This window comes from Erithacus rubecula (genome assembly GCF_903797595.1).
Source record: "Erithacus rubecula genome assembly, contig: scaffold_541_arrow_ctg1, whole genome shotgun sequence".
Lineage (NCBI taxonomy): Eukaryota > Metazoa > Chordata > Aves > Passeriformes > Muscicapidae > Erithacus > Erithacus rubecula.
The window spans coordinates 17,627-41,198 of NW_027635797.1; the positions used below are offsets into that span (position 1 = coordinate 17,627).

The window sequence follows — 23,572 nt, forward strand, 5'->3', positions numbered from 1 at the left end:
TGTGATGGCAGAACACACTCTCTGATGCCACAGCCTTCTCTGGGACATCACACAGCTGCTCTGTAATGTCACAGCCTGCTGTCTGATATCACAGAGCCACCCTCTATGATGGCACAGTCTCCTCGGTGACCTCATTGCCCTCTCTATGGTGTCACACAACCGTCCAGTGCTGTCACTGTTGCCCACTCAGCAATATCACAGCCTGTTCTGTGATGTCACAGCCCAATCTGTGACCTCACACAACTCACCCTGCGCTGTCACACAGCCCCTTTCTGACATCACAGCTGCTCTCTGGCTCCATGACACAGCCACAGAGGTGCTGCTGTGCCACAGCCCCCTCTGGGACATGACACAGCCCCTGCCAGTGCTGAGCACTGTGAGCTCTGCCTGTGCCCTGCTCGTGTCCCTGCCATGCCCTGGCAGTGCCCCAGCCCTGCTGGGCTGTCACAGGAGCTGCTCCTGGGCAGAGCTGTCTCTCTGCAGCGCTGCCCTTGCCAGGAGCTGCCTCTGTGCCAGGAGCCCAGCCCAGCTCAGCAGCACAGGCACAGCAAAAGGACTTGAATCACCCTCTCAGGGCTTTGGTGCTGTTTGCATCAGATTCAGTCCCTGAGAGAGTGTGCTCAAAAAACTTCTCAAGAGCTCCAAGTGAGATTGAAGCACTGAAGTTTCTCATATTTAACTAGATCCCAGTGAGGAACAGAACTGAGAAAGTGTCCTCAGGTCCCAGTTAGAGCAGAACACTGGAGGCACTGGTGGCAGGTGGGGACAAAGCAGGGAAAGGTGTCTCTGGTGCTGAGCACAGCTGGATGTGTTTCAGGAATGCAAAGGGCCAAGGGCTGAGCCCCAGCCCCTGGCAAGGCAGATCCTGTCCCTCCCTCATTGCTCAGGGCTCTTCCCGGAGCAGGTGCCAATATTTATTTTTTAGGCTGTTTTATACAATGAAGAAAAGCTCCACCATGTGTGGACCCTCCCCTCAATCCTTCTCAGGCTACTCCTGTTCTGTCGTCAGTCTCCACTGAGCCCAGGACCCTCAGCCTCTGCCTGATGATGATGTGATGAGGCCTCCAAACCCAGTCTTGGGAGATTTTTGGGTCCTCTCCAAGGTCTTTGTAAATGGAAACATAGTGGTCAAAGTCCAAGAAATGTAGAGTGTTATTCTCTCCCAAAACTTGCAGTGACAGAACAAGGGTCTATATTCTGAAACTGAATCAGAGTAAATGTGCATTTGTTAGAAGAAGGAAATATTTTACAATGAGAGTGGCACAAAACTGCAAGTGCTTTTCCAGAGAAGTGGATGCCCCATGCCAGGAATGCTCCAAGAGCAGGAGCTTTGTGCAAGCTGACATGATGAAACCCCTGCCCTCCCCAAGGACAGAATTCCTCTTGTGTGGGCTCTCTCACGTGCTGGGTGGCCTCACAGCACTTGTGGCCAGAATGTCTGCTGAGGGCCAACCAGGCTGCTGCAGTGGCAGTGACCTCACAGCCATCACCATTGCAGTCATGTCCCTGGGCCTGGCTCTTCCCTTTCCTCTGTGCCTGCCCTGTCTCTGCAGGGATGAACAGTTTTGGCATTAATATCTTGACCCCAGGGTGCTGGGGCCAATTGCTTCCCAGGCAGGTTCCTGGAGCACAAGTGGCTTTGCAGAGCCCAACCAGAAATGCCCCTGAGGCAGCAGCTCTGCACTGGTGGCCACCAGGCCAGCTTGCCAAGGGAGGCTTCTGGCCATGCCCTGGAAGCAGCTGCTGCTGCCAAGGTGCCTTTGCTGTCTCAGGCTCTCCCTGGCACAGGTCCCACCCTGGCACTCTGTATTTGTGTTCTTCCCTGTGCTGGGGCTGCCTGGGGCTTTTCCTGCAGCGGGACCTGGCCTGGGCATGTGTCACGATCCGCCCAACCCGAGCGGGAGTCGTGACTGGTTCTTTTATGGATCTCAGAGCGCAAAAGACACAGCAGGGAACAAAACCAGTTTACTTTTACAGAAATGCACTTTATTTAGTGCCAACCAAAATGCCATAGTGGGACAGAAAGAGAGAGAGAGAGAGAGAGAGAGAGAGAGAGAAAGGGGGGGTCGGGATTATAGCTACCAAGACGGGCAGATGAATCCTCGTGGAGCAGCCAATAGATGTCTGTTGCCGTCTGGGGAGATCTCGAGGGTCTCCTCTGAGAAAGTCACTTTTATAGTCCTTTCCCAAAGCGAGTGGCTTCTGGCCAAAAGGTGGGAAGGTTTATGGACTATTGTATGTGGAGCTCATTACCCTGAGGAACAGGTGGAAACAGGACATTTCAAGGCACACCAAACCATCTTTGTTGTTATGAACACACGCAGGGCAGCCCATACTGACTGTTGTTCCATCTGTGGGAGCTTTGTTCAGTCAGCGCCCCGTGACTAGTTGTCATGAGAAACCAGTCCTGGTAGGCATCACCTGCGGAACAGTCACTTGGCGTTCCTCCCATCCCTGGCCAGCGCAGGCCTCAGGCGAGGGTCCTTGGGCAGAAACAGACGAGAGGCTCAGACAGACTCTTACAGTCAGATAAGTGTATAAGTGGAAGATCTTTGTACCAAGTTACTGCTAGGTGAAGCTCCAAAGCTTGGATAAGGTTAAAAGGCATTGAGAGAAAAAGAATCTTCAGTATGGAGGCAAGTGAAAGCAAAGAGGTTCCTAAAGGTAGTCCTTTGGGATGTGTTTTGGCATATTGGAAAGAGCTGGTGGACCATAGGGATACAGAAACTAAAAGAGAGCTTATTAAGTTATACACACAGTGGTGGCCACTTTATAAACTTGAGGAGGGGGTGGAGTGGTCCCCATCAGGGACGTTGGACTATAACACTTTGGTACATCTGATGCTTTTCCTTAGGCATGAGCAGAAGTGACATGAAGTTACTTATGCTGACATGTTTTTCACCATTAGAAATCACCCTGAGTGGCAAAGGGCTTGTGGAATTAGACCACCCTCTGACCCTTTAGTGTTGGCTCTTGAAAAAGATAATAAAGCTAATAAGAAAAAACCCAGGAGGTGTTGCAGCACATGCTCAATAAGTCAAAGGTGTACACATCCTGACAAGGCATATTGTATGGTGTAGATGTTGTTACACTCCCTAAAGCATACCCCTGGGATGCCATCCCATGAAACAAAGAAATTCCTTCAAACGTAACTCCCCCCTCCCCTACCGAAAACCCTGTTCATTATCTCTTATGATTTCTATTGGCTCTTAAAGTTACAAGTTAATTGGTTCTTTTCTCACTTAGAGTTTTAAGATAATTGGTTAGAAACTCAGTCCTCTGGAAACCTATATAAAGAGTTTTGTTATCTGATATAATTAGACCATTGCTAGCATTTCCCTTCAAGGACAATAAAGTTATCCTTGGAACTTTGCAGCATGGTCTCAAGCCTTTTGTTCTTCGCTGGTGAGTAGCTGAGGGCTCTGCATCCAGGGTTCAGAAGTACCTGGACTCAAGGCTGCAGACCCTGGGGTTGGAAAACACCAACTCTAAAAGAAAAAAACAGCTACAGTATGGAGACTCAGGAAGAGGAGACAGAAGAAGTGCTCAGACCACCCCCTAAAAGACAAGGAAGAGAGAGGGTGGTAGGGGAAGTAGATTTGGAATTGCCATCAACTTCAGGTTTTACCTCTGCTTCATCCCCTGCTTCATCCTCACTTGAGAGAACAGTAATTAATATGGGAGTCCCCTCCCAATTCCTGAGTCACAAGAGCCAACCCAACAGTATCCACCCTATTTTATGTTATGCTATTTTATGTTTATGTTATTAAATAGAATTCCTCCCAAACTGCTTATATATATATATATATATATATATATATATATATGCTTCTATAATATCTAGATCAGTTGCGAGGAGGAATGTGTCAACACACCACTCTGGATCCTGAATTTGATAAGAGAATACTACAATTGGAAAACTTGTTTTTAGGGCAATCTACAGGTGACATCAAGTGAAAGCTCCAGAAGATGTGGGTCCCAGACTGTTGGAACTTGGAGACTTTGCTAGATGAGGCCTGGAGAGTTTTCAGCTATTGAGAAGAGGGGTGTAAACCAGAGACAAAAAAAACCCCCAAAAACCTACTAGCAATAATAAAGGAAAATGTAAAAGGACTACTGGTTGACCTGAAAAAGCATATTTTTCTAAACCATAAAAGTATGAAGTGAGAAAAGACTGGGGAATTCACCGATTTTTGCATATCCCTAAAGCTCCATCTGCACTTTTAGGCAGGGATCTGCTAGAGTAGCTGGAAGCAAAAATAATATTTAAAAATGGGGAAATTAGTTTGGAGGTAAAAGATCAACAACATATGGAATTGTTAAGTTGAAAATGAAGAAGAAATTATAAAAAAAAAAAAAAAAAAAAAAGAGATCAGGTGTTCTCTGAAGCCTGGGCCTCTAATATAGCAGGGAAAGCAAAGAATGCTCTACCAGTACAAATCTGGCTTAAAGAAGGAGAACAATCAGTAATGGTCAAACAATATCCCTTAAAAAGGGAAGACAGAGAAGGAATTAACCCAATCGTTGAAAATTTTTTCAAATAGAACTATTGAAAGAGTGCCAGTGCCCCTAAAAAAAGCATGATTAATCATACAGGTTAGTACAAGATTTAAGAGCTGTTAATAAGATAACTGAAGATTTATGCCCAGTGTTGCTAACCCCTACACCTTGTTAACTTTTTTAACACCAGAACTAACCTGGTTTACTGTTTTAGATTTGAAGGATGTTTTCTTTTGCCTCCCTCTCCATAAAGCCAGCTAGATAATTTTTGCATTTGAATGGGAGAATCCCAAAACTGGACGTAAAACTCAGCTCACATGGTGTGTACTGCCCCAGGGGTTCAAGAACTTCCCTACTATATTTGGAGAACAGCTGGCAAAAGATTTGGAGTTTTGGGAACCCCCACCAGGAGAAGGACAGCTGCTTCAGTATGTGGATGAACTCTTAACAGCCACCCGGACCCAGGAGGCATGTGTGGATTGGACAGTGAGCCTCCTAAACTTTTTGGGTTAGCAGGGGTACCGGGTATCCCAAAAGAAAGCCCAGATGGTGAAACAGTGATTTACCTGGGATATGAAGTCAGTGCTTGGACAAAGGACCTTGGGGCAAGACCATAAGGAAGCAACATGCCAAACCCGAAACCCCAGACAGTGAAAAAACTGAGAACCTTTCTGGGCATGACAGGGTGGTGCAGACTGTGGATTTATAATTATGGATTGTTCATTAAACCCCTATATGCCTTAATTACGGAAGGGAGCAGGGATCTTCAGTGGACAACAGAAGCAACACAAGCCTTCAACCAACTGAAGAAGGCTCTTATGTCAGCTCCAGCCCTGGGACTTCCAGATGTGAGTAAACCATTCTTTCTGTTTTCTCACGAAAAACAAGGGATTGCTCTGGGAGTACTAGCACAAGACCTGGGGCTGTACCAGAGGGCAGTCGCCTCCCTCTCCAAACAGCTGGACATGGCAGCCAAGGGGTGGCCAGGGTGCCTCAGAGCTGCTGCAGCAGCAGCAGGGAACATCCAAGAGACACACAAATTCACCCTAGGCCAGAAGATGACCATGCTAGTATCCCACACAGTGTCTTCAGTCCTAGAGGCAAAAGAGGGACATTGGCTTTCCCCAAAAAGATTTCTGAAGTACCAGGCCATACTGGTAGAACAAGATGATGTTGAAATTGTGGTAACTAACATTGTGAACCCAGCTTCTTTCCTCAGCAGGAACATGGGAGAACCAGTGATCCACAACTGCCTGGAGACCATTGAAGCCACCTACTGCAGTCACCTGGATCTGAAGGGCATCCCTCTCAAGGACGCTGAGAGCTGGTTCACTGATGGGAGCAGCTGTATCATCAGGGGGAAAAAGACATGCTGGGTATGAGGTTACCACAAGCAGAGAGGTAATAGAGTCTGAACCATTGCCAACAAACACCTCTGCACAAAAAGCTGAAATTATTGCCTTAACCCGGGCTTTAGCGCTGGCAAAAGGAAAAGAAATCAACATTTATATAGACTCAAGGTATGCATTTGGAGTGGTACATGCACATGGAGCTATTTGGAAAGAAAGAGGACTGCTGAACTCACAAGGAAAAAATATTAAACATGCCCAAGGAATACTAAAACTATGAGATGCAGTTCAGTTACCTGAAAAGGTAGCTACTATGCACATGAGGTAACACTAAAAAGTGAGTTCAGAATTGGAAGAAAGAAATATGCTGGCGGACAGAGAGGCAAAAAACTCAGCCAAAGGTGAGGTACCCAATGAAATAGTCGAGGCAGCATTAATTCCAGATGGAAAGATCTCTATTGAAGGTAAGCCAGTATATAACAAAAAGGATGAAAAACTTATTAAGGAAGAAGAAGCAACTTATAACCAGGAAGGTTGGGCTGTAACCAAAGAAGGTAAAGTTGTAGCACCTTCTTACTTGTTGTGGTCACTAGTGCTAAAAGAACATGAGAAAACACATTGGGGAATACACGCCCTGTACAATTATTTAAAGGATAGAATTCTGTCTAGAAAATTACAAGGCACAGTTACACAAGTAACTTGTTAGTGTGGTCTTTGCCTCCGAACTAATCCTAAAAACATTCCAAAGCCTGAAGGTGGACAAATTAGGAAGGGCTGTGTACCTGGGCAGCAATGGCAAATTGATTTTACAGAATTGCCCAGGAAAGGGGGGGTATCATTACTTATCAGTGTTAACAGATACATTTCAGGATGGCCAGAAGCCTTCCCTACTCGGACAGCTAAGGCACGAGAGGTGACCAAGGCATGGTTACAAGAAATAATACCATGTTTTGGAGTCCCAGCCACTATATCTTCTGATAGAGGGCCACATTTTATCTCAAAAATTGTACAGAAAATTAGTCACCACTTGGGAATAGATTAGAAATTGCATTCTTCATATCACCCTCAACCCAGTGGCCAAGTAAACAAAATGAACCATATGATCAAACAATAATTTTTTAGACTGGGGCAAGAGGCAGATTTGCCTTGGCCCCAGGCTCTTCCACTGGCATTAGTACGGATTAGAACAAAACCAAGAACAAAAGGGAAATTAAGCCCTTTTGAAATATTGTATGGGAGACCATAGGCAGTCCAAGAAGGAATAGCACCCATTCAAGTAGAGGAACAAACTCTACACAAATACATGGTATCCCTAAATAAACAACTTAGAGAAATTGGAAAATATGTGGCTGGGGCCCAAAGCAAAGAATTAGATGGGCCAGTACATCATGTACAACCTGGAATTATGTATATGTTAAGTCTTTTGCAGAGAAGACTTTGGAACCACAGTGGGAAGGACCATTCCAGGTGCTCCTCACCACCTTCACGGCAGTCAAGATCAAGGAACAGAAGGCGTGGATCCATCACTCCCGAGTGAAGAAGGCTCCTGAAGAAATTTGGGAAACTGCACCAGGCAACAGGGACCTGAAGCTGAAATTCACCAAGAACAGGGAGTAATGGACTTACATATATCATGGACATAATGCAAATGATTGTGACCCTTGTGGTCATTGCCACAACTATAATAATAGACACACAACTATAATAAGAGTCAAAACAACAACATATCAGTACAATGTAACCGAGATTTATTAATGCCAAGGGAAAGCTTACTATCCCTACTCTTGTAGGGCTTTGAGCTGAATGATAAGGGACACAAATGCAAATATGAGGGAAGAGAGGAATGTTTGAGAATGTGAATATGCATTCATACAAGATGGGTTCCATGAGGCTCACCATCCACTCATGGAACTGATCCAAGTTGGTCCTGGATGCTGTGACAAATGTTTGACCACATGTCCTGAATTTAGACTTAAAATTGAAGGATGCGCAGCCAAAGGGTTTGATCTTGATTTTATTGTTACTCAATACTGCATTGAGTTTCACAAAATCAAAGCCAAATCAACCCCACCAGTGTCAGAGAAGGCTGTAACAATCCAAACTCCAATTATTTCAAAGAAAAAGGAAAAACTTATAATTCCCACCATTACTAAAATTGTACCATATGCTATTAAAAAACCAAGAATTCAGAGACTGCTAACTAACCCAGGATAACCTCTGAAGCGAGTAGAAATGGGAATGCAAGTAAATGCTTCTACCATTCGGCCAGAATGTGCACCATTTCTCAAAACTCCTTTTGTGGAATGGACTACTTGGCTTCAAAACTGTATGCCCTCTAGCTGTAAGAAAGAGAGAGACGTCACTGGAATATTAGGAATAAGATTGGGAGTTTTAAACCAAATAGATTTGGAGGTGTCAATGAACAAATTGACTGTGATGGGAAGTGATTTAGTTGATTTACAACAGCCTTTGCAATCTTCTTTATTAGCACCATGTAACAATCATTGGAAACTAGCCAAAATATTACCAAAATGGGAAAACATAGAAGAGCAGGACCATGAAGTAATAATTAAAGCCCCAGGCACAGCTAGTGCAAGCATTTCTCTGGCTCTTGGATGTACTCAAGCACAAATGTAGATGCAGTCAGCGGCTGCTGCAGTTACCAAGGAAGGTGAGCAAGGAATATTCCCTGCTGAAATTCTTAAATTTGTTTGGGATAATGCCTCTGAAATGGAAAGAGAGCTTCAACCTTGGTGGGTTTTGGTTAATATTACCTATAACCCTGAGACAAATACAGTGACAGCTTTTGTTTTAACTATACATAATGCATCTGTGAGCTTAATACACCCAATAGTTGCTCTAGGACTAAATCATGAAGGGACTGTACTGTATCCTTCTGAATATAGAATGTGGGCACGAAAAGTTGAAGGAAAATGGCAGGCCATTTACCTAGAGCCCTGTTCTATGAGAAAACAATTGGGATATATATGTGAGGGAACTTTAAAAAATGACAAAGATACTTGCCTGGACATGGACCAAAGCATTTGCCACTTTGAGATGCATCTAACCAACCAAACAACTTCACTTGTGTATATAGGACAAGGTTGTGTCTGTCTTAAAACAGCATGTCACACCATAACAATAGACAATCAAGTTGTGAATGAGACTTAGTTCAATTTATGTGTTTGCAATTTTGCTAAAATCAAAGGATGCCAATTTTCCTATCAGGCACCTGTAATATCACATCAGTACATAAAGGCAAACCTGGTTACTGTGCAAGAAATACTGTGTGCGCCTATAGGTATGAATTTAACTTTAGTCATTCAGCTACTGAAACACCAGGAATGAAGAAAAATTTTAAAAGAGATTCAAGATGCAGGGAAAAGGACTTTGATCATGATACATCTTAATATAGAGACCACAAAAGATGTTTTTTAATGAGTTGAAGAACATCTGTCTCGTCATTGGTGGGATGTGATATTTGGATGGTCACCAACAGCAACTGGTTTGCTTAGTGCCTTAATTCACCCAATCACTGTGCTGCTTATTTTAGTTAATGTAAGTTTGCTCTTGTCTATTGCTGTACTTCTTGGGAATTGGAAGTGTCCTGGTTTCAAAGACAGGGGTCTGCCAATAAAGGCAGAAGTTTTCCTTTGAAATAGAGATTTTAATTCCACTCCAAGTATTATAATTGTTTGAATCAAGAACTCTGAGGCAGAGATAAGACATTAGGAATAACCGCTCTTTTACTAATACCTCTAACCATACAAGCAGAAAAAACAGCAGTTGTTAAAATTACCAACAAAACAGACCAGATAACTTGGTTCCAGTCCTTTCTTTAGCTGCATGCACGCTCTCTCTGCACTCGGTCCCAGTCCTGCAGACAGAGCACAGCCCAGCAGCAGCAGAGAAGTGGGCGGGAGCGGAGGCAGGAGGGGGCAGCAGTGGCCACGCTGGTCTCGGGTGGGAGGGGGCTGGAGAGGGCAGCTCCTCACTCACTGTTTGGGTTCTGGTGGTGTGTTGGTTTCACATGCTTGGCGGGAAGGGTGGTTTCCCCTCAGGGGAAGCTCCACATGGACCGGGAATGGAGGGGGCTGTCCCGTCTCCGGGAACTTCTCCTGTGGGCTGCTGGCTCCAATCAGAGAGCTGATTTGGTGCTGGACAGCTCGGGAAACTAATGCAAAGTTATTTCACTTTCACAAATCACAGTGGATCAAGTTCTGAGGGGCTTTTTCAGCTTCCGGCCTCCAGAGAAGTGGGGATACCCGGCCGGAGCCCCGGCCCGGCTCCGGGCTTGTTCTGGGGCCCAGCCCAGCCTCTTGGCCCGGCACCGGCTCTGCCGGGGCCCAGCTCAACACTGGCTCTGCAGGGGGCCCGGCTCGGCTCATCTCGGCTCTCCATGTGCTAGAAGAGGCCTCCAGCTTTTTCACTATCTGGACACAATTTTGACTTCTTAGTGCCTAAATAAGATTCTCAATCTCCTGAGCTCCCCTAAATGAGAAGAAATAAAGCATGGAGACTACAGAGGTCAGCGGAGTGAAGATAAAGTTCCTGATGGGAAGAGATTGAAAAGATGCAACTGATAAGTAGCTGAAAACCTTTTTGTGGGGCTATGAGGGAATTGTGACTTCACTAAAATTCCTTTAAACTGTGAAATATATTTGGGGAGGATGTGTGCTTAAGATGACGACTTTTTTTTTGCCTCGGGAAATTGAGCTCTTTGTTTTGGGACTGGAATATGAACAGAGACATTTGATAGAGAAGGAGATGAAGAGGATTTTGTTTTTCAGCAGCCTGCCTTTAAAAGTAATACCCCATGTGTGCATCGTAACCCATATACGCGGCTCTGGAAGGACTGTGGGAATGAAAGGAAAATTCATTGTTCTGTAGGTCCCCGGCGGATGTGGACTCTGAAGGTAAAGACACCCCCTAAGTCTAAAGCAGAAAAAGGAACTTTTCTCTCTTAAGTGAACTGAAATGATTATTTGAGTGGATAACTGACTGAAATGTTCACTGTATGTGGTTGGTAAGAAATGTGGAATGAAGGGAGGAGGGAATAATCTAAGAATCTTATTCTGAATATTTTTTTTTGTGTGTGTGTTATTAATAAATTTCTTCTTGTACCTTTTTTTGAGTTTTAAGACTGCATTGTCTTTACTCCTAAATCCTATCTCTAAAGGAAATTAAATATTTAAAATTGGCAAACCCTCTGGTCACACTGTGAAAGGTGGTCAGCTGAGTCCTCAGAGGTAGGAGGCTGTAGCAGGGAAGATGCAGGACAGGTGATCGCAGACCGTCTGGCTCTCCTGTGTTTGGCCTCATGGCTAGAGACGGGGAGGGGGGAGGGTGTGTGTGGGGGGTTCCTCCTCTCAGCTCTGCTCACCAGAAACATGAGTAACCCCTCCGGAAGCCGCTCTCACCTACCCCTTTTGTCTAGAGTTGTCAAAAATCCTGGGTGTAACCTGGAAAACTCCATTAGCATGATAAGGGGAAAAATTATTTAAATTGACACAGTAATAGAAAAACATTCAACACCCAACAGGAAGATACTACAAGTGGCAGACTTAGCATCGCTGTCAAAGGCGTATGACTTGGTCTTAAGAGATCACTGCCATGTGTCTTAGGTGAAGAGAAATCCCCATATTGGGTAAAATAAATTACTCAGTTCAAAGAAGAAATGGGGAATGAAACACTAATCTTAGAAATATTAGGATTTTAGTTAAAAGTTAGTTATTTACTAGAATTAATTAAATAGTAAATGGATAGATAGACCTTGCTTAAATAATTTAAAATTAGAAGTTAGAAAGAAAACCTGACTTGAGGTAGTTATCTGAATCTTAAATAAATAATTGTCTGTCATCTTATGTTTTCTCAGGTGTGCTTACAATGGGAAAAGATGAAACTATTAAGGAGACCCAAAGAAACATAGAAAATGCAACCAGAAACCCATTCTTTAAAGAATTGGACTATCCCCAGAAATCATTTGTACTGTCATTGATAGAAAAGGTTGAGAGTTTGGGGCAAGGAAGACTCGCCTTACTTCTTCCTTTTAAGATCCCTCCCCACAAAAAATGACCCCAGACTTAATTTAGAGGTCAATCACTCATGCTTAGCAGCTATTCAAGCTAATTACAATAGGAAGTGGGGATGGGAGGGGCTGTTATTATGAATATGCATTTGTTAAAGTCCTTTGTCAATAAATAGACTCTCTGATCACTTGTGATTTTGCAGTTCGTATTAGAGGATTACCTCATGCTACTGCCCAGACCTGAATAAACATACACTTTCTAACTTTAAGTTGTTAAAGAGTGTTTTGTTCATCACAGTTGAGTATCGGTATTAGGCCAATACTCATATTTTGGTAGATCACCAGGGCATGTGGAACCCAGTGTCCATGTGACACAGCACAGCCTCATGAAAACATGGGGAATAATTGTCATGCAATGAAATCTCATGGAAGCAAGTGTCAATTGTGAACATGGCATGGCCTCATGGAACCCAGGTGCAAGTAGGACCATACCATGGCTCATGGAAGCAAAGGGGCCATGAGACACAGAGGGGCCCCATTGAACCAAGTGACCATTGTGACTCCATGGAATCTCATGGAACAAACTGTCAGGTGTAACACAGCAGGGTGTCATGGAACACAAGTGCCACTGGGACACTGCCACTGCTCATGGAACCAAGTGTCCATTGTGACACACTAGGCCTAATGAACACAGGAGACCATTGTGAGGCAATGGAATGTCAAGAACCCAAGGCTGCATTGTGACACAGAGAGACCTCATGGGACCAAGTAGACCATTGTGAGGCAATGGAATGTACTGGAAGAACAGGTAAATTTTCAAGACAGAAGGGCCTGATGGAACCCAGGTGCCAATGGGACATTTCCAGGGCTGGTGTAAGCAAGTGTCCATTGTGACAGAGCCAGGCCTAATGGAACACATGAGAACATTGTTACCCAATGGAATCCCATGGAACCAAGTGTCCACTCTTTCACGGTGCAGCCTGATAGAGTGTTGGAGACCATTATGTTGTAATGGAATATCCTGAAACTGTTGTGATAAACCTGGGCTTTATAAGACGAAGGAGACCACTGTGATGCAATCAAATCTCAAGGAACCAAGGGTCAATTGTCACCACATCAGGTTCTCAGGAAACTAAGGAGAACATTGTGACACAGTGAAATCTCTAGAAACCAAGGCTTTATTTTGACAGAGTGGAGCTGAATAGGAGACAAGAGCCACTGGGACACTGCCAGCTCTTGTGGAATCCAGTGTCCGTTGAGACACAGGGCAGGTCATGGAAACATAGGAAGTGTTGTAATGCAATGGAATCAAAAGTCAATTCTGACAGAGAGGGGCCAGATGGACCACAAGGGCAAGGAAAATTTTGACAGGTATAGTAGAAACAAGACACCATGGTGGCAGATCAAGGCCTCATGGGGTGTGGGAGAGCTCTGTGTCACAATGGAATCTCATGGAAGCAACAGTCAATTGTGACATGGCATGGCCTCCTGGAACCCTTTTGCCATTGGGACATGGCCAGCTCTTGTGGAATCCAGTGTCCTTTGTGACACAGCACAGCCTCATGGAAACATGGGGACCATTGTGATGCAATGAAATCTCATGGAAGCAAGAGTCAATTCTGAAAATAGCATGGCCTCATGGAACCCAGGGGCAATTGGGACTGTGCCATGGCTTGTGGAAGCAAGGGGACATTGAGACACAGTGGGGCCTCATGGGACCCATCAGATTGTGGGGAAATGGATACTCACACAGCAGGGCCCCATTGTGACAAAGTGCAGCATAACAATAGTTTCCTGGCTTCCATGAGTCCCTGCTCTGTTTACAATTAACATTTTGTTCCCCAAGATTACATGGTGTCACTGTGCTCTCCTGTGATTCATGGGGCTTTGCTGTGTCACAGTGGACACTTGCTTCCTCCAAGGCTAGGCATGTCCCAGTGGCACTGGGTTTCCATCAGGCTGCGCTGTCACAATGGGGCCTTGGTTCCATAAGAATCCATTGTGTCACAATGTTCTCCTTAGTTTTATGAGAGCCTGATGTGTTGACAATTGACCCAAGGTTTCTTGAGATTCCATTTCATCACAGTGGTCTCCTTGGTTCCATCAGGCCCAGGTTTGTCCCAACAGAGCCTTGGTTACATGGGTTTCCAGTGCATCACAATGATCTCTTGCATTCCATGAGGCCCTTCTGGGTCACAGTGGAGCCTTTGTGCCATGTGTTTCCATTGCAACACAATGGTATCCATCATTCCATGAGGCCTTGCTATAAAACAGTGAGCACTTGGTTCCATGAATTTCCATTCCATCCATTTACAAGGATCTCTTGCATTCCATGAGGCCCTGAAATGTTGCTATGGAGTCATTGTTCCATGTGTTCCCATTGTGACATTATGGTCTTCAGTGCTCCATGAGGCTGCGCCATGAAACTGTGGACACTTGGTTCCATGAGATTTCATATTGTCATTGTCAGGAAAATCCATAAGCATCACAGGTTTATGTCCAAAAAGGAGACAGAGCACACTTTCAACTTTATTTGAATAAAGGATGAGAGTTTACCTGGGTACACACCCACCGTGCTTTCTCTCTTAAGTTTTCAGAGGGTGCAGCCTCCCTTTTTCCTAAACTCCTGGCCACACGTTGCCCTTTTCCTTTACCCACTGCCAAAGGTACTAGGAAGGTACGGTCTTCCCAACCCGTGTACCCCATATTCCCCCTTGAACCTGGAATTTCCCCCCAAATTAAGAAGTTCAGGTTTGTGCAGACCCTTGTCTGTTTCAGGAGCCAAGCTGTCTGGACCTGGTAACAAACCTGCTGCCCAAAGTCAGTAGAAACATTATGACCCATTTCAAAGGTTGTAACACCAATCCCTTCACCCATCAAATGATTTGTAAAGACAGTAGCACACATCTTTCCTCTCAGATGTATGTTTCCTGTGCTGGTGACAGTCTTCTAAGCCCAGCCTTCAGTCTGTAAGGAAAATGAATCCACAAACACCAGAGGTTTATGTCCAAAAAGGAGACAGAGGAGTACTTTTTCTTTATTCAAATAAAGGGAGAGGCCATGGCACATTGCCCTGGGATCTCTCAAATTTTTGGAGGACACAGCCTCCTTTTTATCCTGTTTTCCTTGCCGCATTTCCCTCTCTTTTTCCTTAGTGGCTGAGGTACTTGAGAAGCCCAGACTTCCTGGAACACCTGATGCCTGAGATTCCTCTCTGCAACTCTCCCTTTTAATTTTTTAATTCTTACAGAATTCATAGTTTTCATCCCCCCCCCCAATTGCTTCTTTCATCTTCTGATATCCAATTTCAATTACCAGCAAATCTACAGTTTTTTTGTAAAAGCAAATCTCTTTTCCCATTTATCAATCAGTGGAATGCCCCCCTTTGTTTCTTTTACCTCTTAGTGCTAACTCTATCTACCAACAGATATCCATAGCTTGTTTGCAAAGAAAAATGCAACATTCCTCTCAAGCCTGACCTCTCTGCTGTTGTAGTTCCATGGACAGAGGTTGTTGTCTTTTCCCTCTTCTGTGGACAGGCCAGTGTTCAGCCACCTCCAGGACAGCAGGGCCCCACCCCATGGCACTGTGACCTGGGAAGACAAAAACGATGACTCCAAATGTCTGCTTCTCCTCTTTCTTCCCAGGCATTTGGCCCTGCCAGTGGGGTATTCTGCTGGGTGCCACAGGAAAAAGGAAACCACTGTGACCCTGTGGATAACATGGAACTAAACGTCCATTGTGACACTACAGAACCTCACGGAACCAAGGAAATCCCTGTGACCCTGTAGGGTTTAATAGAACCAAGAGTTCATTGTGACACAACGGGGCTGTGTGAAGCCAAGGAACCATTTTGACACTGTGAATCCAAGAAGACTCTTGTGACATTGGGGGGAACTCATGGAACCAAAGGTCCACTGTGACATTGTGGGGCCTTATGAAACCTATGGGCCATTGTGACACTGAATGGCCACTGAATAGAACCAAGGAGACCATGGTGACACTGTGGGGCCAATTGGAACCAAGGATTCCATTTTGACACTCAAGAATCTCATGGAACCAAGGGTTTCTTGTGATGCTAAGACCATTGCTGAGAGTACAGATTCTCAAGGAACCAAAAGTCAGTGTGACAGATCAAGGTCTCATGGAAGCAAAAAGAGCATTGTGACACTGTGGGGCCCCATGGACACAAATCTCCATTGTGACAGCATAGAACCTCACAGAACCAAGAGTCCATGGTGACAAAAAAGGCCTTGTGGAATCAAGGAGCCCAAAGGTCTAAAAAATTCCTTTCACGGGGCCCCATGGTAATTGGTAATTTTGGTAATTCAGAACCAAAAAGAGCATTGTGACACCATGGGGCCCCATGGACCCAAATATCTACTGTGACAGTCTGGAACCTCATGGAACCAAGGAGTCTTCGTGACACTTTAAGGTCTCACAGAACGAAGAAGTGCAAAGATCTCAACATTCCTTGCAGGGTTCTGCCTTGGGGAAGGGGAACCTCCTCCAACTTCGGCTGCCACACTAATTGAAAGTGTCTTTTTTGAATGAGGAAATTCAAGAGTTTTAGATTGCTTAAAAAAGAGAGGGAAAAAAAGGGGGGAAACTTCTTTTTGGCTGTGTGCAGCATCTCTCCAAACAAAGCAGGTCCCAGGTGAGTGTGGACAAACAGGAGGAGGTTGGGGAATGTGCAGGAAGGTTGTCCAAACTGGGTCAGATCTCAAGGCACAGCTTCTCTGAGCTGACCAGACATCCTGAGGAAAGACCCTGGATTAACATCAATCACAGAATGCTGCAGTCACCTCTGCTCTAAAGTGAACAGGAATAAAAGACATCCTTTAAAATAGGAATGTGCATTTCTTAGAAGCTCTTTGAAATATTTCTCCTTAACTCTATTAGGAAACATTCCTAATGAACTGCACCAGACCAGAGGGAAATCAAGGCACAGCCATAGTTTGTCAGGACTTGTTGATCCCAATGAGCCCCTTGGTGCATTTGGTGCTGAGCCTCGGAACCTGAGGGCCTGAGAGGAGATTTGACAAACCTTTCCAGGAGTCCAAGACAGAAAAAAACCCCAAAGTGTCTCAAAGCATTAATGGATCCCACTGAGTGTTGTTACTGAGAAGGGCTTTCAAGGGACTAATTAAAGTAGATAATTGGAGGTCATGATTGCACAAAGCTCTCAGAGACTGCAAGGCAAAAGCAAAACCCAAAGCCTTCTGAAAAACCTGCAGTCCTTGGAAGCATGAAGGAGCCCCCCAGGGCCATTCCTGACCAAGGCTCCCCAGGGACTGGTCCTGGCAGATCCCTGAGGCCACTGGGATGTGGGGGGGATGCTGAGAGCAGCACAAGGGGTGACAGTGGCCAGCCTTGCTGGGGCTGTGCCAGGAGGCCCCAGTGTCTCAGGACAAGGTGTCTCCTCCCAGCCCTTGGTGGCACAGTCCCTGCTGTGCCCCAGGCCACCAAGACATGGCTTCTCTCCTGCTCTAACTAGAACCTGGGGACGCTTTCTCAGTTGTGTCTGTCAGTGAGACCCATTAAAACTTTAAGAAACTTAAGAGTTTATTTCTGACTTGGAGTTCTTGAGAGGTTTCTCCAGCTCCCTCTCAGGGACTGATGTTCAGGGCATAAGCACAACTCCCCAAGAGTGTCATTAAAGTCCTTGTGCTGTGTCTGTGCTGCTGAGCTGGGCTGGGCTTCTGGCACAGAGGGCCATCCTAGCTATTAAGAAGAGCTTCAAAAGCACATTTCTCTTGATGAGCAGCTCTTCTCCCAGCCCAGCAGGGCTGAGGGCACTGCCTGCAGCCACCCCAGGCACAGCACAGAGGCACAGAGAGCTTCAATCAGTCAGGGCTGGGAAGATGCACACAAGTGACTGGGGCAGAATCAATCCCAGCCCTTGAAACAGGGAGCCTCTGGCTGCAGGACAAGGCAGCTGCAGCTCCTGCAGTGATCTCCTAAAGCTGGAACATCCCAATGCCTACAGACTCTGTGAGTACATTCTCTGATTGTTTCTTGTGTAGAGCAGCCAGGGGTGTCCAGGTCCTGCAGCCCAGGGTGCTGTGCTGGGGCAGGGACTCTGCTGCCAGCCAGGGACAGCTCTCAGCCAGCCCTGGGAGCTGCTCACAGCACTGAGGGAGAAAGTCTGGGTGGAAGGAGAGAGCTGGTAAGGCTTGGAAGTGTTCTCCTTATGTTGGGAGGATGCTCCATTGTTCAGGATTCATGTGTCATGACTCTAGCATGACATTTCACTCCAGAGTATTTTGAATTAGATTATACAGGAGCACAGCAAGGCAGGAGCTGTTATTAAATCTACTGCTCTGGGTTGCCTGGATGGGAAATAGCACACTGATATTCATCTCTCAGTTCAGGTTGACAAAAATTAAAAACAAAAAATCTCTACATCGTAATAAACAAGGTGAAGGGAGAAATCAGCACAAGGTCCCTTACAGTCAGCATCACTGTCGCTTTTCCAGCCTCCTCATTGTTGCTGTGACATTGCCATCAGAGCCTGCAGAGGCTGAGCTGACCCTGGGCAGTGCCCTGTGGTGGGAGGGGTCTGCAGAGCAGAGCAGAGCCCGCAGGGCTGGGCTGGGCTCTGGCAGCACTGGTAGGGCCCATTCCTGAGCAGAGGGAAGCAGCTGCTGGCAGGGACAGCTCCAGGCAGCAGAGCCCTGGGCAGGCAGTGGGGGGAAAGTGCCACCAAGCTGTGCTGGGATATTTAAATTCTCTCCAAACTGAACTATTCCATGATTAACCTTTTCACAGATCCCTGTGCCAAGACACAGCAAGTGTCCAACAGCAGCTCCATCAGCCACTTCCTCCTGCTGGCACTGGCAGACATGCGGCAGCTGCAGCTCTTGCACTTCTGCCTCTTCCTGGGCATCTCCCTGGCTGCCCTCCTGGCCAACGGCCTCATCATCAGCGCCGTAGCCTGCAGCCACCACCTGCACACCCCCATGTTCTTCTTCCTGCTCAACCTGGCCCTCACTGACCTGGGCTGCATCTGCAGCACTGTGCCCAAAGCCATGCACAATTCCCTCTGGGACACCAGGAACATCTCCTACTCAGGATGTGTGGCACAGCTATTTCTACTTGTCTTTTTCCTTTCATCAGAATTTTCCCTCCTGACCATCATGTGCTACGACCGCTATGTGTCCATCTGCAAACCCCTGCACTATGGGATCCTCCTGGGCAGCAGAGCTTGTGCCCACATGGCAGCAGCTGCCTGGGCCAGTGCCTTTCTCAATGCTCTCATGCACACAGCCAATACATTTTCCCTGCCCCTGTGCCATGGCAATGTCCTGGGCCAGTTCTTCTGTGAAATCCCACACATCCTCAAGCTCTCCTGCTCCAAATCCTATCTCAGGGAATTTGGGCTCCTTACAGTTAGTGCTTGTTTAGGATTTGGCTGTTTTGTGTTCATTGTTTTCAGTTATGTGCAGATCATCAGGGCTGTGCTGAGGATCCCCTCTGAGCAGGGAAGGCACAAATCCTTTTCCACCTGCCTCCCTCACCTGGCCGTGGTCTCCCTGTTCCTCAGCACTACAGTGTTTGCTCACCTAAAGCCCCCCTCCATCTCTTCCCAATTCATGGATCTGACCCTGTCTGTTCTGTACTCAGTGGTTCCTCCAGCCCTGAACCCCCTCATCTACAGCCTGAGGAACCAGGAGCTCAAGGCTGCAGTGTGGTCACTTATGACTGGCGGAGTTCAGAAACAATAAACTGCTTGCCAATTTCTGCAAATCACTTGCAGTAAGAGTCATCTTGGATATTTCTTGTTGATTTTGTTGTGTTTTTTTTCTCCTTTGTTTCTGTTTTAAATATTGTCCATGTATAAATGTCATTATTTCTACCCTTTCTCATTTTTTTTATCTCCACCTTTGCTGTAGCCACAGACTGTGGCCAGAGCCCTTTCCAGCCCCCTCCCTCACCTGTTTTTGGTGAATCTTTTCACAAGCACTGTAAGAAGCCCCCCTCCATCACCTCCCCATGTCTGGATGTGGCCCTGTCAGTTCTGTACTTCGTGGTGCCTCCAGCCCTGATACAGCCTGAGAAACTAGGAGCTCAAGGATGCCCTAGGAAAGCTAGGCGTGGATACTTTTCTGAAGGTAAAATCTTTCTATTTTCTTCAGCAGCGCATTCAATGTAACATATTACATTCCAAGCCTGCCTTCTAAAGCTTTGTATAGTGCTACAAGTAGGAGGACAGGCTTTTCTAATTTTCTCTTGTGATTATTTTCACCCTACATATTTTGTCATCTTCCGTTATTGAGTTCACTGTCTAACTTGACTCACAGACTACGTAAATTTGGAATTATGCTCTGTGTGTGTTTAAATAAATTAAATGTACATTCAGAGATTTATTTGTCACATATCCTCCCTCTGTTATCTCTCATTCTACTTGTCCAGCTTCTCAATGTTTTCTTTAAACATTGAAAAATAATTAGCCCACAATGTTCAGAGTAAAGCAATGTCCAACAGCAGATCTATCAGCCATTCCTCCTGCTGGCACTGGCAGACACGCGGCAGCTGCAGCTCCTGCACTTCTGCCTCTTCCTGGGCATCTCCCTGGCTGCCCTCCTGGCCAACGGCCTCATCATCAGCGCCGTAGCCTGCGGCCACCACCTGCACACCCCCATGTTCTTCTTCCTGCTCAATCTGGCCCTCACTGACCTGGGCTGCATCTGCAGCACTGTGCCCAAAGCCATGCACAATTCCCTCTGGGACACCAGGAACATCTCCTATGAAGGGTGTGTCATCCAGCTTTTTTTATTTCTGTTTTTCATTGGAACAGAGTATTTCCTCCTGACCATCATGTGCTACGACCGCTATGTGTCCATCTGCAAACCCCTGCACTATGGGATCCTCCTGGGCAGCAGAGCTTGTGCCCACATGGCAGCAGCTGCCTGGGCCAGTGCCTTTCTCAATGCTCTGCTGTTCACAGCCAATACATTTTCCCTGCCACTGTGTAAGGGCAATGTCCTGGGCCAGTTCTTCTGTGAAATCCCACAGATCCTCAAGCTCTCCTGCTCAAATTCCTACCTCAGGGAACTTGGGCTTCTTGCTGTTAGTGCCTGTTTATCATTTGGTTGTTTCGTGTTCATTGTTTTCTCCTATGTGTAGATCTTCAGGGCTGTGCTGAGGATCCCCTCTGAGCAGGGATGGCACAAAGCCTTTTCCACCTGCCTCCCTCACCTGACTGTGGTCTCCCTGTTCCTGAGCACTGGCACATTTGCCTACCTGAAGCCCCTCTCCATCTCCACCCCATCCCTGGATCTGGCAGTGTCAGTTCTGTACTCAGTGGTTCCTCCAGCCCTGAACCCCCTCATCTACAGCCTGAGGAACCAGGAGCTCAAGGCTGCACTGTGGACACTGATGACTGGCTGCTTCCAGAAACTAAAAACTGCTGGCCAATTTCTGCAGAACACTTGTAATAAAAGCCACCTTTGATACTTCTTGGCTCCGTTTTGGAGGTTCTTTTGCCTTGTTTTACCTCTTTTTAATACTGTCCACAAAGAAATGTCATTGTTTGTGCCATTTCTCATTTGGTTTCACTCCACCATCCCTGTGTCCATAGACTATGACAACGTGGGGCTGTGCTCTCAGGGGCCATAAATGAACTAAAGGATCTCCAAGCAAAGTTTTCACCAGAGTTCCCCAATTTTTTCCCTTCTCTAGAGCTGCAGCAGCAATATCTGTGTGCAGAGCTGGGGCAGATCAGTGCTGGCACAGCAGCTGTGCCCAGCAGCAGCAGCACTTGGTGTTGCCAGTGCTGCTCCCCTGCCACTGCCCCACTGCCCTCCTGTCCCTCGTGTTGCTGCAGGGCCTGAGTGCTCTCGGGGCTGGGCACAGGCTTGGGGGTGGCAGTGCCGGGGCTGCAGCAGGGACAGGCCATGGACACTGCTGGGGCAGCACTGATGCCTCAGGGCAGGGCCTGGGGGCTCCAGGTTCCTTGCCCAGGCTCTCTCCACAACACTTGGCCAGGCCAATGCTGAGCAGAGAAAATCCCCGTGAGCAGCCCCAGGCTGGCCGTGGGCAGGCTGGGGGCAAATAATATGGCTGGTGCTCTGCAAGGTCTCTGCAAGGGGGACACCCTGGCAAGGAGCAGCAGAGCAGGGGCTGATCCATCCTCACTGTGCTGGACAGCCCAGGGCAGCGTCCCAGAGCGTCCTCATGCACCTGCCAACAACATCCCCCTCTGCAGCCCTGGCCTGTCCCCCAGCTCACACAGGTGCCATATCCTTGCAGGCACAGACACTGCAGCACTGGCTCAGGAGCCCCTGTTTGCACTGCACAGAGCAGGCGTCAGCACCCCCATGGTGCTGCTGTGGGGAAATGGAGCTGAGTGAGCACAAATGCCATCAGCCCCTGGGGCCAGCAAGGGCTGGGGGACACCAGGGAAACCACTCAGGTTTGTTGTGGCCTCTGCATTTAGCCAGAAAGTTTGTTCCCATGAGCTGTGAGTTTCCTGTCCCACTGCAGACATTGTTGCTCAGAGCCACCGCTGCCTGGTAGCAACCCCCACAAAGCCCCGAGCATTTCATCTGCTTCACTCTTCCTTTATTTCTTCTTTTCGGAATCACATTTCTGCATCTTGCCCATCTGTGTCCCGTCCCCTGCAAACAGCCCATCCCTATTTTCCCTGTCCTCTATGGCTGCACTTCCCATTTCAGTTTTTGAGCTGGCACCATGGGAACATTGCTTGGGGAGCAGGATCATCCTACAAGTGCTTCAGGAATTGTCTGCAGGCTCCTGCAGTGCCTCGTGCTGCTCCCTTGCCACAGGCACCAAAGGCCAGAGGGACACATCTGGGCTGCTGTGTCTGGGTGTGGGGCTCCCTGTTCTGGGCAGTGAGGAGGGGCTGGAGAGGCTCTGCAGGACTGACAGGATGGGCTTGGGGCCTGTGTGGAGAAGCTGAGGGACCTGGGCTGCTGGAGCTTCTGAAGAGGAGGCCCAGGGCTCATCCTGCAGCTGTTCCACGTGTGGCTTCAAAGAATCACAGAATCAGCCAGCCTGTAAAAGATCTTGGAAATCATCAAGTCCAACCTGTGCCCTGAAACCACCTTGTCTCCCCTGAGCCTTCTCTTCTTGAGGGTAAACAAGCCCAGCTCCCTCAGCGATTCCTCTCAAGAATTGTGTTACAGACCCCTCACCAGCCTTGTTGCCCTTGTCTGGGCACTCTCCAGCCCCTCCATGTCCTTCCTAAATTGGGGGCCCAGAACTGGACACAGCTCTCGAGGTGTGGCCTTACCAGTGCTGAGGACAGGGGAAGAATCACTGCCCTGCTCCTGCTGGCCACACCATTCCTGATCCAGGCAAGGTGCCATTGGCCTTCTTGGCAACCTGGGCACACTGTTGGCTCGTGTCCAGCCTGCAGTCCATACCTGCCCACAGCTCTCTTTCTGCTTGGCCACTCTTCAGCCATTCTCTTCCCAGCCTGGAGTTGTTGTGGCCAAGTGCAGGGCCTGGAACTTGGTCTTGTTAAACCTCACCTTGTTGGATTTGGGCCCTGGATCCAGCCTGTCCAGGTCCATCTGCAGAGCCCTCCAACCCTCCAGCAGTTCCACACTCACACCCAGTTTGGTGTCATCTGCACATTTGCTGATGGTCACTCAATTCCCTCATCCAGATCATCAATGCAGATATTGAAATCCACACTGGCTGGCTCTGATCCCTCAGCCATCCTGTA

General features: G+C 47.1%; 1 protein-coding gene and 1 pseudogene across 2 annotated transcripts; both read left to right on the plus strand.

The window, feature by feature from the left end:
• Window positions 1-18,629: 18,629 nt before the first annotated feature.
• On the plus strand, window positions 18,630-19,604 carry LOC306816367 (olfactory receptor 14A16-like; the record flags this gene model as incomplete). Its single annotated transcript, XM_079332818.1, has 1 exon — window positions 18,630-19,604. One exon carries the CDS (start codon window positions 18,630-18,632, stop codon window positions 19,602-19,604), a length of 975 nt encoding a protein of 324 aa, XP_079188944.1.
• Window positions 19,605-20,353: 749 nt separating this feature from the next.
• Window positions 20,354-21,333, plus strand: LOC306816370 (olfactory receptor 14A16-like; annotated as a pseudogene). The gene has a single exon. The product of its transcript is annotated as an olfactory receptor 14A16-like (transcript).
• Window positions 21,334-23,572: the final 2,239 nt, after the last annotated feature.